Source organism: Dendrobates tinctorius, unplaced genomic scaffold (assembly GCF_039654945.1).
Source record: "Dendrobates tinctorius isolate UK_male_01 unplaced genomic scaffold, ASM3965494v1 ptg000070l, whole genome shotgun sequence".
In the NCBI taxonomy this organism is placed as follows: domain Eukaryota; kingdom Metazoa; phylum Chordata; class Amphibia; order Anura; family Dendrobatidae; genus Dendrobates; species Dendrobates tinctorius.
Window position 1 is genome coordinate 22,178,625 of NW_027361738.1, and position 16,173 is coordinate 22,194,797.

The 16,173-nt window shown below is 43.7% G+C and overlaps 1 protein-coding gene across 2 annotated transcripts in view; it reads left to right on the forward strand.

The window, feature by feature from the left end:
- Nucleotides 1-16,173, forward strand: part of LOC141095454 (ATP-dependent translocase ABCB1-like) — a 485,663-nt gene that overhangs the window by 14,863 nt on the left and 454,627 nt on the right. For both annotated transcript variants that reach the window (XM_073581458.1, XM_073581459.1), the window contains exon 2: nt 14,911-14,992. In XM_073581458.1, coding sequence (XP_073437559.1) covers nt 14,959-14,992 — 34 coding nt within the window. In that variant the 5' untranslated portion in view covers nt 14,911-14,958. The remainder of the gene's footprint in view (nt 1-14,910; nt 14,993-16,173) is intronic.

Here is a 16,173-nt window from a genome sequence, read left to right on the forward strand (position 1 = left end):
CTGAACTGTCACTGCATGTTTACGCAGTGACAGTTTAAATGCATGATGTACATACCCGTACATGGTGCGGGAACTTACACCCGGCCATGACGGACAGAGCATGTCAATGAACGTTAGGGGGTTAATCTTTTTTCACAAAACTATATATCTATCTGCTCAGCTCCTCCTGCTCTATAACATGGTTACCGCACAGTGGACTGCATTTTCATGGTTACAGGTTCCCTTTAAATATCACATCAATCTACAGTATTTAAAGCAAGCTTGTCATCATGATTTTGCTAAGAAAACTTCAGGCATTGTCAGGTTGGTGCCATTTCCCTAATTAAAATGATACCTTGGTTGATGAATTATTGTGGTTGTTGTTTACTCTGTATTTGCAGTTTTAAGTTAATGAGATTCTCGTGTTTCAGGGTGGCCTGTAGATGGGGTTTTTTTGGTACTTTGTTCTCATATTTATTCTTATGGGTTTAACTGACAGGTCACTGATCCTTATTTTAAATGCTGCTTATAATAGTGTGGTGGCAGTACCTGTGCAATAGCATCTATCGCTTACTGTTATATGCTACGGTGCATACACTGCCACCATCTTGATAGAGCCAATTTTTTTAGCTCCAACAAAATGGCACCTGTGCATGTGCAGTAGCATCTATTAGAAAGCGATAGATGCTACTGCGCAGGTGCCGCCCCCATTTTGCTGGAGGTAAATATTTTTTTTAATCAACACTATTATACATAGTCTTTTAAATAGTAGGCAGGTCACAAAAGAATCAGGGACCTGCCAGGTAAGCCCATAATGATGACTATGAGAACAGAGCACTGGCCGCACTAAAGCACGGGAATCTCATTAACTGAAAACTGCAAATACAGATTAAACAACAACCAAAAGACGGATTTTATCAACCAAGGTATCATTTTAATCAGCATAATGGCGCCAACCTGACAATGCCTATAGTTTACTTAGCAAAATCCTAATTACATGTTAGCTTTTAATGTTATTGTCATTATAATTATTCGTTCCATGTAGTTGTTGCCATTCTATTTTATTAGATTTTTTAACTATAATTTAAGATCAAATTATTATATATTTGCAAAATAACTCAGATGTTTGGATACAAAGTGAAAATTAATTTCTGAATTGCTGTGAGCAGTTTATTTTAAAACTTTATTATAGCCAGTTACATATGACAGGCATAGTCATTAAACTATAATGTCACTGGATATAATAAAGTGTAGCTAGACATTGACAGGGATTTCTCCAATAATATGAGCCTCATAAATACAAATGTCTCAGAAAGTTTTGATCATCTCTCTCTATAGAGTATGATATTTTTTTCATATGGGACCCAGCTATCTCCACATCATCTCAATAGAGTCATATCTACTATTTAGCCCTACACCCCTATTTTTACTTCCAGAGTCTTGAAAAGCTTAGCACTAGACTTAAGGGCCTGTCACACTAAGCGATATCGCTATCAATATCGCTATAACGTCACTGGTTTTTGTGACATTATAGCGATATCGCTGGCGATATCGCTATGTCTGATACTTACCTCCGACCGCTCCCCCGCTGGTTATCTCTGATCACGCGAGAACGTCCTGGACCATTTCTCATCATCAGCTTCCTGCTGGGCTTCCTGCTGTGACGACGAGCGACGCGTGGATGCGGGCGGGTGGACGTCAGGATCGCCTCGTCTGACAGGTAAGTAGCGACCCCCGACCCCTGCGATGTCGCTGGTGAGATCTGTCTGTGTGGCAGCTCACTAGCGACCACTTAGCGATGTACCAGCGATCCTGACCGCGTCATATCGCTGGTACATCGCTAAGTGTGACAGCACCTTTATTCTTTGAATTGCCAATCCAAACACATTTCCGTTCAGCTGGAGTTCTTGAAATGTAAGATTATTGTTATTACCCACCAACCTACTGTCTCCTTCCCCACCATCCTGTAGCATGTAGGCCCGAAAGGGCAGGGTCCTCTCTCCACTCTGTATCAGTCTGTCATTGTTAGTTTGTTTACTGTAAGTGATATCTGTAATTTGTATGTAACCCCTTCTCATGTACAGCACCATGGAATCAATGGTGCTATATAAATAAATAATAATAATAATAATTGTGAGTTCACTATGAGTCCCATTACATGAATAACAGGAAATAAAAGAAGATACCAAAAATATTGGAATTTCCCTGAAAATATATAAATTAGAAAATATCCTGTGGATATGTGAGAAAACTTCTTTAATATTATCTGAACACTGTGGAACTGACCGTGCATCATTGGACCATTTCTCATTATTGCCACACTGTATCATTCTTATCTAGCAAGACATTGGGAGGTCACATACGTCATACAGTACATATATACTGTATGCTAAGAGTAGAGTTGAGCGAAACAGGTCGGTCAGATTAAAAAATCGCCGACTTTCGCCAAAGTCGGGTTTCGCCGATCAAAACCCGACCCTAGCGTGAGGTCGGCCATGAGGTAGCCGATCAGAGCGCCAAAGTCGCATTTCAAATGATGCTTTCAGCGCCTTTTCTCACCAAGTGATGGAGGACGCACAGGGAAGGGCATTGAAGTGATTGACTGGCTTTGTGTGGCGTCACAGTGGGTATGAAAGGCTGTGAACACCGACTGCCATCTTACTTCTGCCGATCTTACAATAGGGAGAGGTGCTGCTGCTGATTCTGAACAGGGAGAGCGTTAGGCAGGGAAGAAGAAAAAAAAATGCTTCTGCTGATAGCGCTTTTCACTGTACAGTTAGTGTGCAGTGAAAGGGGAGGATTTTTGTTGTGTGCAGCAGTGCTGGTGGTGATTAGGCCGCCTTTTAAGGCTACCTGCTAGCTGCATTGCTGTGTGCACACTGCTGTTCAAACTGCCTTTTTCAAAGCACTCCAAATTTTATTATTTTGTCCTGGTGAGTTACTGAGCGTTCATTTTTTCACACACCATCTAGCGGTGTACGCTCCTCACACACTACAGTGTACCGGCTGGTATCACGGACAAATAGAAGCTCTCTGGGTGTGACTCTGGAAGAAAAAGCCGAGGAGTTTGTCCATTTTTCCAGACCTACACCTTAGAGTTGTGTCCGTTTTTCAAACAGTTTCGCATATCTGCTGTTTGATTACAGTCAAAACTAGACAGAGATGGCGTGTGTGAGTCCATATACAATTACACGGAGCTTGACAATTTTCTATACAGACACCGTCTAGCGGTGTATGCTCCTCACACACTACCGTGTACCAGCTGGTATCACGGACAAATAGAAGCTCTCTGGGTGTGACTCTGGAAGAAAAAGCCGAGGAGTTTGTCCGTTTTTCCAGACCTACACCTTAGAATTGTGTCCGTTTTTCAAACAGTTTTGTATATCTGCTGTTTGATTACAGTCAAAACTAGACAGAGATGGCGTGTGTGAGTCCATATACAATTACACGGAGCTTGACAATTTTCTATACAGACACCGTCTAGCGGTGTATGCTCCTCACACACTACCGTGTACCAGCTGGTATCACGGACAAATAGAAGCTATCTGGGTGTGACTCTGGAAGAAAAAGCCGAGGAGTTTGTCCATTTTTCCAGACCTACACCTTAGAATTGTGTCCGTTTTTCAAACAGTTTTGTATATCTGCTGTTTGATCATGGTCAAAACTAGACAGAGACAGCTTGTGTCAGTCCATATACAAATACATGGAGCTTGACAATGTTCCATACAGACACCGTCTAGCGGTGTATGCTCCTCAAACACTACCGTGTACCGGCTGGTGTCACGGACAAATAGAAGCTCTCTGGGTGTGACTTTGGAAGAAAAAGCCGAGAAGTTTGTCCATTTTTCCAGACCAACACCTTAGAGTTGTGTCCGTTTTTCAAACAGTTTCGTATATCTGTTGTTTGATTACAGTCTAAACTAGACAGAGACAGCGTGTGCCAGTCCGTATATAAATACATGGAGCTTGACAATTTTACATACACACACCGTCTAGCGGTACACGCTCCTCACACACTACCCTGTACCGCCTTCTAGCATGGACAAATAGAAGCTACCTGTGTGTGACTCTGGAAAAAAAACGAGAAGTTTTTCCAGACCTACACCTTAGAGTCGTGCCTGTTTTTCACAGTTTCATATATCTGTTGTTTGATTACGGTCTAAACTAGACAGAGGCAGCGTGTGTCAGTCCGTATACAAATACACGGAGCTTGACAATTTTACATACACACACCGTACAGCGGTGTACGCTCCTCACACACTACCGTGTACTGCCTTCTAGCACGGACAATTAAAAGCTACCTGTGTGTGACTCTGGAAAAAAAAGCCGAAGAGTTTTTCCGTTTTTCCAGACCTACACCTTAGAGTCATGTCCGTTTTTCAAACAGTTTCGTATATCTGCTGTTTGTTAACGGTCTAAACTAGACAGAGACAGCGTGTGTCTGTCCACATACAAATACACGGAGCTTGACAATTTTCCTTACACACATCTTATAGAGCTGTCCGATTCTCCAACAGTATTGTATATCTGCCGTTCGCATTACAGTCACTTTTATACCTAGTCAGCGTGTGTGTGACACTCCGTAAATACATATATGGAGATTGTTAGTTGCACAAAAATCGTATACATCTGTACACTTCTGATACAGTTCCGTATATCTGCTTGTTGGATTACGGTCCAATACATGCTGTGAGAGTGTCTGTGACTAACATAATATATACGTTGATTAAATTTGTTTAATACACCTTACACAGCTGGACGCTCCTCATACCGTACCATCTCTTGGCGTTCCAAGGTCAGGGACAGTGTTTGTGCATGACTGTAGGTATGTGGATTTGCCAGAAACTGCTCCTCCACCCACCACGGGCAGTGCATCATTGACACCTGGAACATTGGCCCACATGTGCGCTTATGCCTTGCGGATCCTAAAAAGAGACCCCCGCATTGCCAAAATGATGAGGGATGACGATTACTGGTTGGCCAGCATCCTCGATCCATGCTACAAAAGCAAATTACACAACATCATGCCACAGGAGAACCTAGAGATAATATTGGCAAACAAACAAGCAACTCTGGCAAGCCATTTGTTTGAGGCTTTCCCAGCACACAGCAGCGGTGCTGGTTCTCCCACGAGCCGTAGTGGGCACAATGGAAGAGGTGTTCATGGTGCACACAGCAGAAGTGGCGTTGGAGACAGGGGTTTAATGACCATGTTGTGGAAAGATTCCTCAAGTACCGCTCACACGACTGCTAATACTGCATCGATTAAAAGTGACAGGAGGCAGCAGTTGTCAGCTATGGTTACAAAACTACTTTTCCTCCCATATCGATGTTCTCCCTCACAGGTCATTCCCCTTTGACTAATGGCCATCTAAACTGGACACCTGGCATGAATTGGTACAATATGCCTTACAGGAGCTCGCTTGCCTTGCTGATAGTGTGTTGTCTGAGAGTCTTCAGTGCTGCTGGACCAATCCTGACAGAAAAAAGGACTCATCTGTAGACCCAAAATGTTGATGTTCTAACCTTCATTAAAATGAACCATGCAAGGTTTTCAAAGGATTTTGTCCCACCTTCCCCTGATGACACATAGGTTACCAGAAAAGTGCCTCGGGTTTTTCCTCCTCTTCCTTGGACTTGCCCAATTACGCCCTTTGCAGCAGCTGAATGTCCAGCCAACACATCTACATATGCCAATATTTAAACCTCCCTAACTGGGCTGCCCACCCCTCCCCCAACGGCTGGGGTCAAGACCTGGCGCACTCGGGCAAGTGCCGTTGCTCTGAACAGGTGGATGGGCCCACTGATGGCCGACGGCAATGGCACAGGGCCCCTCATAGTACAACACAGTGTCTCAGATGGTGGGAGGGCCCACTCACTGTCAGAAACACCAGCATACTATGAGGGGCCCTGTGCCAGTACCATCGACCACGATTGTGCCCCCCTGCTTGGTCATGGCCACAGCACTTGCAAGTTGCAATACTTACCTCTCCCTGCTCCACCGCTGTGTAGTCTGTGCAGTTAAATCCTTCACAGGGACGGCCACTAGAAATTTGGTGTATTGATCAATGATGGTTAAGATGTAGCTATGGCCTGTCCTGACGGCCTCTACCTTCAGATGTGAAGTCAATATAGAATCACTGCACACGTAAATTATGCTAAAGTGAGCTTTTTATTATTTAATTGACGGTGATGAAGCGACAGCTGACATTTCGGCCTAACAACGGCCTTTATCACATAGTCGCAGGCCCCACTGCGCCACCAATGTTTTTTTGCCATACCAACAGGATCTCTGCTCCTCTATCACCTGGACTATTGGCTATATTGGATAATCTGCATTTTTTTGAAATATTGCCTAGCAGTGATAAACTATCAACCGGTGACTACCAAAACTCTTCTTCAAAAGGGCGACTATGTGATAAAGGCCGTTGTTAGGCCGAAACGTCAGCTGTTGCTTCATCACCGTCAATTAAATAATAAAAAGCTCACTTTAGCATAATTTACGTGTGCAGTGATTCTATATTGACTTCACATTTACGGGACCAGAGGCTCCCTTTCACTAGCACCGTTTATTCATTAAACTAGTCGAGTGCTAGCCATCTGCCATATTTACCTTCAGATGATCAATGGCTACCAGTGCAGTGGTGGTTTATGATCACCTTTCACAGTTGTGATAGTCACAGACATGTGACATTCCTGCCACCATTTTTCAATGTCTCCTCTCATGCCAATCCAATAGAATCGCCTATGGCCTGTGGCTTCTGTCTTTTGCACTCCAAAATGACCAGACACATCATGATAGGCAGTGAGGACCATGAGTACATCTCTCCTTGTGATCACAATTTGATGGAGACGAGTAACTGTCATGTGATCCGCGCTACTGCGATAAAGCAATCCTGTCTTCACAAAGAACCTTTTTCGCTTTCTCCACAGACACAGTAATTGAGGGTCTGCATCGCCTCTGCAACATCTACCGGGAGGTTTTCCCGCGATGAGTAATTCCACAATTTCTGCTAACACTCGACTTTGCGTCTATACTTGTATCCATGTAGTTTCCAGTAGCGGAGATTCTTGACTGGCTTACTGAGATCGAAATATATACGAAGATTTAAAAGTACCACAACACTGTATACTGGTGTATGCTATGAATACCTTTCCCTTTTTCTACTTTTGTAATTCTGGTGTAATACATAGTGAGCCTGTGAGTGTCTCTGTCTGACTCCGGAAGTATAGATGGAAATTTAACACTAGACTGGACACACCTGGTATGTGCTGATACTGTACCTTGTTTCAAAAATTTGTATTAAGGTATCATCTGTAGGATAACCAACTGTGGGGGGAACCTCTTCTTGCCGCAGACAAACACGAGACTGAGACAGAGTTTGTATTGAATAAGTCCATTTTTAGTGCCCATCCTTCTGTCAACAACAGCAGTTTACCACAGCCATTTCACATTTCTCTGTACACAGGCCCCAGTACTTTCACTTCCTTTGTAACTATAATCATGGTATCCTCTGTGGCTCTTCCATTGTGGCTGGCATAGGCCCAACCACCACAGTGCTGCACCAATCTGAGCACACCGTCCGTATGATAGCCCCAGGCCGTCTTCGTCTGCAGCTACTGTCCTCTGGGCCATCCCCCCGTGACCGCCTCAACTGTCAGTCCTCTCTGGAGCCTTTCCTCTGTCTCTATTTCCTCAGCAGAACTTCCTCTTTACTGTGCTCGTTTCGCTGACTGACTCTTCCAGAACCTTCCCTCAGCCTTTTATACTTCTAGTTCTGGTAACTCCGCCCACCATCACCTAACAGTTTCTCTGACCAATGGCAGTTATTTCAGTCCCACTCCTACACTCTCCACTGCCCTCCAACGGGCAAGCTAAAACACTGCACCCTTTCTATTTATCTTAGCGGTTTCACACCTGCACTGCGCTATACCTCTGCTTCTTACTACAGGCTGGTTTGTCTGTCAGTCCACCTTCCCTACATCATCCATAGTGAGTGAGCGTGTGTGGGTTATGCCTTCTATATATACGGTGAATTGGAGAAACAAATTTTTAGACTATACTCGATACAGCTTGTATCTTGTTATACAGTACCTTTGTTTGACATTTAGCATTACGGTCAAATCCATACTGTGTAAGCGTCTGAGAGTGACTACGGGACTATTTATACGGAGATTTCAATTGTACCCTAAAAAATATATACTTGCTATCATGTTATCCAGGACATTTTTTACAGCATTTTTTATTATGGTCAAAACCAAACTGAGTGAGCGTCTGAGGGTGACTACAGAAATATATACCGATATTTTCAATTTGACCAACACTGTATACAGCAGAACGCCTCTGATATAGTAACCTTTTTAGCTATTTAGATTCTGGTGTAATCCATAATGAGCCTGTAAACGTCTGTCTGTTACTCCGGCAATATATTTGGAACTTTAAGATTACCCCAACACTGTATACAGCTGTACGCTTGTGTTACATAACCCATTTACAGCTTTTCATATTCTTGTGTAATCCATACTGGGCCTGAGAGCGTTTGTGTCTGCCTCCTGAAATGTATACGGAGAATCACAATGTTTACACTATACTATATATACCTTGTATCTGGTGATACTGTACCCTTTTTCAACTTGTTATTTTATTGGGTAATCCATACTGAGCCTGTGAGCATCTGTGTATGCCTCAAGAAATATATACGGAGATTTACTGTTATCCATAGACTGTATAGAGCTGTACGCTTCTGATACAGTACCATATATCTGCTGGTATTTTGGGTCCATTTTCAAAAACATGAGGAAGTATGGTGGAAGAGGACGCGGATGTGGAGGGCCACCTGGTACTGATGGTGGTGGTGGTGCATCTGCTGGTAGTGCCAAAAACACAATAGCAGCTAAGGCAGGAGGTGTTGAGCCAGTGTCATGGTGTAGCTCTGGAAGGCCTGTAAAGCTCCCTTTTCTGGGAGTAGGTAGACTGCTTTTAAAGCCGGAGTATCAGGAACTGTTTGTGGCTTACATTGCTGAAACAGCCTCCAGCTCTATTGCCTCCTCTTCTGAAGTTGTAAAAAATGCAAGCACTGACTCGTAACTGCAGGCTTCTGGTCAGGAGCATCCCCTTTCCTTGTGTCCTTCACCCACACCAAAAGTGAAGGATGTGGAAGCACACACCTCAGATTACTCCATGGAGCTCTTTTCACATACCATGCCTGGGTTAATTAAAATTAGGGCCCATCATGTACTGGAGCAATGTAAATGGGGCAGATCAGACACTGGAGCAGCATCTAAGGGGCACATTATACACTGGAGCATTACAAATGGGGCCCATTATATAGGGAGCATTATTAGGGCCCATGATACACTGGAGCATCATCCATGAGGCCCATCATATACTGAAGCATTGTAAATGGGGCAGATCAGACACTGGAGCAGCATCTAAGGGGCACATTATACACTGGAGCATTACAAATGGGACCCATTATATATGGAGCATTATTGGAGCCCATCATACACTGGAGCATCATCCATGAATCCATGAGGCCCATCATGCACTGGAGCAATATAAATGGGGCAGATCAGACACTGGAGCAGCATCTAAGGGGCACATTATACACTGGAGCATTACAAATGGGGCCCATTATATATGGAGCATTATGTGGAGCTCATCAGATACTGTATGGAACATTATATGTGACTAATTAGTTGGTGTGGAGAAATTTATGGGGCTCATTATTCTGTAAGGCACACAATGTAGTGGCCATAACACTGTATGGAGTAATATACTGTCCTGTTTTTGAGCTATTGTACAATTTAAAATAGATCAGTCATGTCATGTAAGCAAAGCAGTGAAGTATGTGTCATTGTTCTATACCTATATTTCTGTGGCGTATCGGAGCATCATGAGTTGTGGTATGTGTTAAAGGGGAGCACTGACACTCTTTGGCCCACATCACACGAAAACCTGGAGCCAGCCCAACCCCCCCACAACTTTAGCCAAATAACCACCAGTTTTCAATGCGTTACTATTATTAGGAAGTAAGTTAAGGTTGACAAGCTTCAGTTATAAGAATTGATGCTTTTGGCATTGAAATGGGCACTTTAGGTGTGTTTACTGTCTTCCACTCCCTGCTGACTTTGCTTCCCCATTGACTTGCATTGGGTTTAGTGTTTCAGTCGGCCTCTGACTTTTCCCTATAGTCGGCCGATTTCATTCGACCCGACTTTGGCAAAAGTTGGGTTTGATGAAACCCGACTTGACCCGAAAAAAGGCAAAGTCACTCATCTCTAGCTATGAGCCATTGACATGGTTACGAAGACAATTCTAGCCACTAACAGTCTCAACATCGGAGACTTATAACACTTTACATGGCTCCTGGCTTTTTAATGCTGTAATGAATTGCTATTGACACTAGATACAGTGTTACTCACTAGAGCAGGGATTCACAACTTTTTTTTTGCATTGCATGCTGCTTTTAAAAAAACTTAATAGGCCATATGCATTGATTGTTCTGTTACTGTAACATCTCTGTTGCGTCACCAACCGCCCCAGTGGACCTGAATCGCAGCGTCGGCCATCTATTGCCATCTGTTGTCGAACACCACGGGTGACATCACAACTTAATCCCCTATAAACTTTCCCCCTTACATTTTATTGCATGCCCAGGGCCACGGACTGGGTCAATGGTGTCGTGACATCCCTTGAAGAATTAACTGGCCCAGACCAAGTACCCCCGGCTCTAGTGGGCATTGCACATACACACACACACACTCACTCACACATACATATAAATATTGGCAGAAGTTCAATAGGGATAGTCTTGTTGGATCACGATGTACCCGACCTGTATCACCTTAAAACACTTAAATTCTAGGAACACCAGGTGCTACTCAACAAAGTCTTTATTCATGGGGTCCTGGGAAGGTCATCACGGTTGGGTCCAAAGAATAGAAATAACCATCCTGGATGTCAGCACCATGCACTGTTGTTTATATACTTTATTTGGGAGAGCTTTGGAGGAGATACAAGGGTTTTCTCAGTTTGCCAGTGCTGGTCAAATCAGGTAACGATACATCCGAGACAAGAAACACACAGTGTCGGTGTACAAAGCTTGTCTGTCTTGCTAACAGAGAGAGGTTTTTATTGAGCAACTGTGAAAAAGGAAGTTTCATATTATTACAAAAAAGTCCAAAAAAAAGAAGTAGAAAATACTGTATATACTCGTGTATAAGCTAAGTTTTTCAGCACAATTTTTGTGCTGAAAATGACCCCCCTTGGCTTATACACACGTCAATCCCAGAAAGATGGCGGGGGAGAGGCATGTCACAGAGGTATGAGCCTGCAGCTGCGGCTAAAGCCTGTGCCACTGCTAAAGAGAAATGAGTATTCATTTCACTGTAATAGCGCACATGGACAGTTGCAGCCACCGGCTTCCAGCACACTCCCTACTTACCTTCCCTGCACGCCTTTGCTGCATCTCGTTCATTTTGGTGCCAGCAGCTCTTCTGGACAAGCAATCACATGGCCCTGCTCATTAAGGTAATGAATATTCATGCCTCTTCACTCGCATAGGCGTGGAGTGAATATTCATCATTACCTTAATGAGCGGGGCCACGTGATCGCTCAGCTGGAAGAGCTGCTAGCGCCAGAATGAGATGCAGCCAGGGCGCGCAGACAAGGTAAGTAGAATTTTTTTATAGTAACCATGCATACAAGGATAGGGGATAAGGAGCCATGCATACAAGGACAATGACGGGGAGCCATGCATACAAGGTCAGGGACCGGGGAGCCATGCATACTAGGACAGGGATGGGGAGCCATGCATACCAGGATGGGGATGAGGGGACAATGCATACCCAGCTTATACTTGAGTCAATAAATTTACCCAGTTTTTCGTGGCAACATTAAGTGTCTCGGCTTATACTCTGGTTGACTTATTCTCGAGTATATACTGTACTTTGAAAAGCAAAGAAAGCGAGTAAATAGTTTTTGTCTACATGGTGGCTCTGAGCCTTGTAACAGTTTCAGTAAGAAACTGTCCCACTTTTTTTTATGAAAAAAAGACTTAAAAAACTAAAGAAAAAGGATAAACCTAATGTGACTAAATGAGAATATATGATAACCTTGTGTAGTGCGTTGGCAGCACCGTATGCAGTGAGGAGGCAGTGACCCACAAAGTTCAAACACAAAGTCTCTTTAATGTGTTACTTCACACATTAAATGTCCATTTCACACAAAAGCGCAAATAACATTAGTGTCCATTTCAAAGCACTACATACTGCATGGCATCCTTTAAATTACAGTCACAAAACACGGACTTCCCTTTGACCAGTAGCTGTGGGTGACTGCACGCCGTTTCAATGTCTCTTACGGCCGTACACAGTCCATGATATCCTCTGGATTACAGCTGGGAACCATATCCACCTGTTTGCAGCCGTTACAGACACCAGTCCTCCTTCGGGCACAGGACAGTCTACCTCCAGTTCACCTCCGGGCACAAGACAGTCCACCTCTGAGACCAGTCACCGTGGACGGAAGCACCACTGTGTATGCTGTGATTGCCAGGCCCATTGACTCCCCTCTGTCCTGTGTTGCCTCACACAGGCAGTGCTCTGCAACTCCAACTGCTCTGCACAGTAACAAGCACCAACTCACTCTGGCAATGACACACCCAAACCTGTGGCCTTCAGCCATATGGTAATCCCGGGCCTGGAATGAAATGGACTGCACTACCATCCTGCAGTCTGTTTCACAACACAACATCCCAGAGCATGTTTTCCCTACAACTGCCTTAGACAGTAGCATGTCCAAGGCTAACACTTATTTTTATTGTTTTAATCTACATTGCAGTCACAGCTACGCTCGTGACTGTCATGCACTCCTATGGCATTAATACGCCTCCGTGTACAACCTAGGGAGAACAAACAGTGACCCCTACCTGTGACATCAGTCACTGTTTCATCATTGCAATCACGGCTACACCTGTGAAGGCATTGCCCTCCAAAGGCCTCCATACGCCTCCGTGCTTGTCATGGGGAGAACAAACAGTGACCCCTACTTGTGACACAGGTCACTGCCTCACAGCTAACTGCAGTTAATTTACATGTCTCTTTTCTTCAACCCTTCTCATTAGAAGACACTCCTGTTTAAATGTTAACTTTTGGAAATTTCTGTGAAATGGTTGCAGTTCTATTTTTGTAAAATGTTTGTATCACTTTTGCTACAGTATTCAAACTGATAAGTAAAGCTTTGGCTGGGGATGATGCAGAGTGCCCTCACAAAGTTGGGAATATAGCGTGCCACCGAGGGAGCATCACCCCGACCACACCCACTACCTTACGGCTATGTCTCTCGGCTGGAGCACGCCGCCGCTCACCTGTTCAGCCGCATAGCAGCATTGGAGGCTTCCAAAACCGCCCAAGGAGGACGCTCCCTTGGTGGCACGCCGTATTCTCAGTCTAACCTTGCTGCAACCCCCACCAGACTCCTTGCTGGCCAACTTTGTGAGCGTACTCTGCATCATCCCCAGCCAACTGGATTTATGACCAACTACCCTGCACCTACAAGACACAAGTAAGTTTTTATTCCTGCTCACCAGCATCATTGGCTCATTTATAGCCGCATTTATTGCACGTGCAGCAACTTCTACGCAGGTGGTCTTTGCGCATTTACTTAGTCCTGGCAGCTACACTCGGTTGCCGCATTAGCTCAACTAGTGATCAATTTATTTCTAGCGCAGGTGTCTCTTTATATCTTATTTCCTCTGAATTATTAAACTTACCTGTGGTTGAATTCTTAGGAATTATAATAGTCTAAACTTTAGCTTTGCTCCTAAAACTTTCATTGGGGTGTACTCATTTTTGCAGCATAGTCTTGAATTAATTGGTCAATAAATTACTTATTTGGATCATGCAAAATAACAAACATTGTTTGCAATCAATGGCCCACATTTGTGGCAGTATTTGTATTATGGTATCCCAAAGAAAATGTTGATTTGAAATGGAAACTAAACATTTTCTGATAACTTTGATGAAGTGTACTTATTTAAGCTGACCACTGTGCATGTCTATTATATGTGTGTATATATATATATATATATATATATATAAAAAAGGAAAAAAATAGGCAGCACTCAAATTAAATGTGAAAACAGTGGATACTTTACTGATCCTCAGGTGGCAACGTTTCAACGGTGACCCATCTTTGACAAAGACGGGTCACCGTTGAAACGTTGCCACCTGAGGATCAGTAAAGTATCCACTGTTTTCACATTTAATTTGAGTGCTGCCTATTTTTTTCCTTTTGTTAATTTGGCTGTTTGGACACTGCTTAATAGGTTTTGCACCTACTATATTATTTTGGTAGTGCTGCCCTTTTTTCTTGATTTATATATATATATATATATATATATATATACGTATAGCTGATTTCACATTAGCATTTTTTTGCGCAGCGCATCGCGCGCAATAGAAACGCATGCAAAAAACGCATCATGTATTTTTGCATGCGTTTGCGTTTTTTATGCGCATTCGTTCTCTAGGGGTTAAAACCAGTGTTTACACATTTTTACGCCAAAAACGCATGCATGCACATGAAAACGCAAACGAACATATGTCCATGCGCACGCCTGCGTTCCCATAGACTGTACTGCGTTATTTTGTCGCATTCTGTGCGCAAGCGGTTTTTTTATGCCTTTCAGCGGACCCAAAAATGCAACAGGTTGCGTCTGTCATGCCTAGGCGCACACCTTGAAAAAACGCATGTGCACAAAAACTCATACGAACGAGTGCAAACGCAAGACCACGCGCACGCCATGTTAAACATAGGTACGCATGATGCATGCGCATGGACGCACATGATGCGCTGCGCAAAAAACGCTAATGCGAAACCAGCCTAACAATGTAGATAATGTAGATTTTCCTATGTTTCATTTGCAGGCATCCTAACTACTTCGTGTTCAAGCCTGGTTGCAAAATTTTAGTAAAATGGGACAACATCAAACAACTGCAGCCAAAAAGGGTAAATAGCTTTCTTTCAAAGTCCTCCAGATTATAATTCCTAGGTGTCTTGTCTTTTTAGTAAATCAAACAATGATTAACCTGACAAATTATTAATTGGGCAGACGAAGCTCCGCCTCCTGCCTTGCCTCCTCCGGTCAGCTCCTCCTATGGGTGCATGACGCTGCATGCGACCTGCATACCCTATCTTTAGCATTGGGTATGCAGGCCATGCGCAGGTATGCTTTTGCCGGCGCATGCGCCCTTTTGACAATGCACCGGCCGCACCAAAATGCAACATGATGCATTTGGCGCAGGTCGGCGCGCCGTCAAAATAGCGCAAGTGCTGGCAAAAGCAAACCTGCGCATGGCCTGCGTACCCAATGCTAAAGATAGGGTACGCAGGTCGCATGCAACGTCAAGCAAAGCTGACCGGAGGAGGCGCGACAGGGGGCGGAGCTTCATGGCGAGCATACACGTCACCTCCAAATGCTAGTGTGAAACTAGCCTTACACAGTCATATCCTATTTCTGACAGAAAAGAGTGAAGCTGTGCTCTGCTTGTTGCTGTTAATCTCAAACTCTGAAAGCAGCATTTATAGTGTGAGGTCTGTGTTGCTCCTTGCGCCCATCAGATCAATTATTTGGTGCCTTTATGGTGCCGTGACATCCAAAGGCCTGCTGAAAGCCCCCATGCCTGTCATGACTGTACTCCTGTAAAGGCCAGCCTGTGGCGGAGCTTCATAGATAACCTTGATTTGCTCCATATAATTCAATACAATTTTATTGCAGTATATAGAGCAAGCATTAAGATGATTGCAGATTCAAGTCCCCTAAAGCAGGGGTGGGCAATTAATTTTCCCGAGGGGCCACAGGAGAGACCGTGACTATTATGGAGGACCAAACCAATAGACTGAAATTAATTCTGCTCAATAATATTAACATATTAATTATCATTATTGTATATTAATATTAATTGTATCACTTAATATTGATTAGAATTAAGCATGCTGACATCCCCCTATATACCATTTGAGCCCACACACAGCTCCTTCTAAACAGTGATGAGCAAAATGGTAACAATGTTTTCAACTTTTGACTTTTAGGCTCCATATCTCACATCCACTACTGCTTTGAACATGACACTACCATCGTTTTATAGACAGTCATCTTGGCTATCTCATACATAAATTTGACTTGCAAC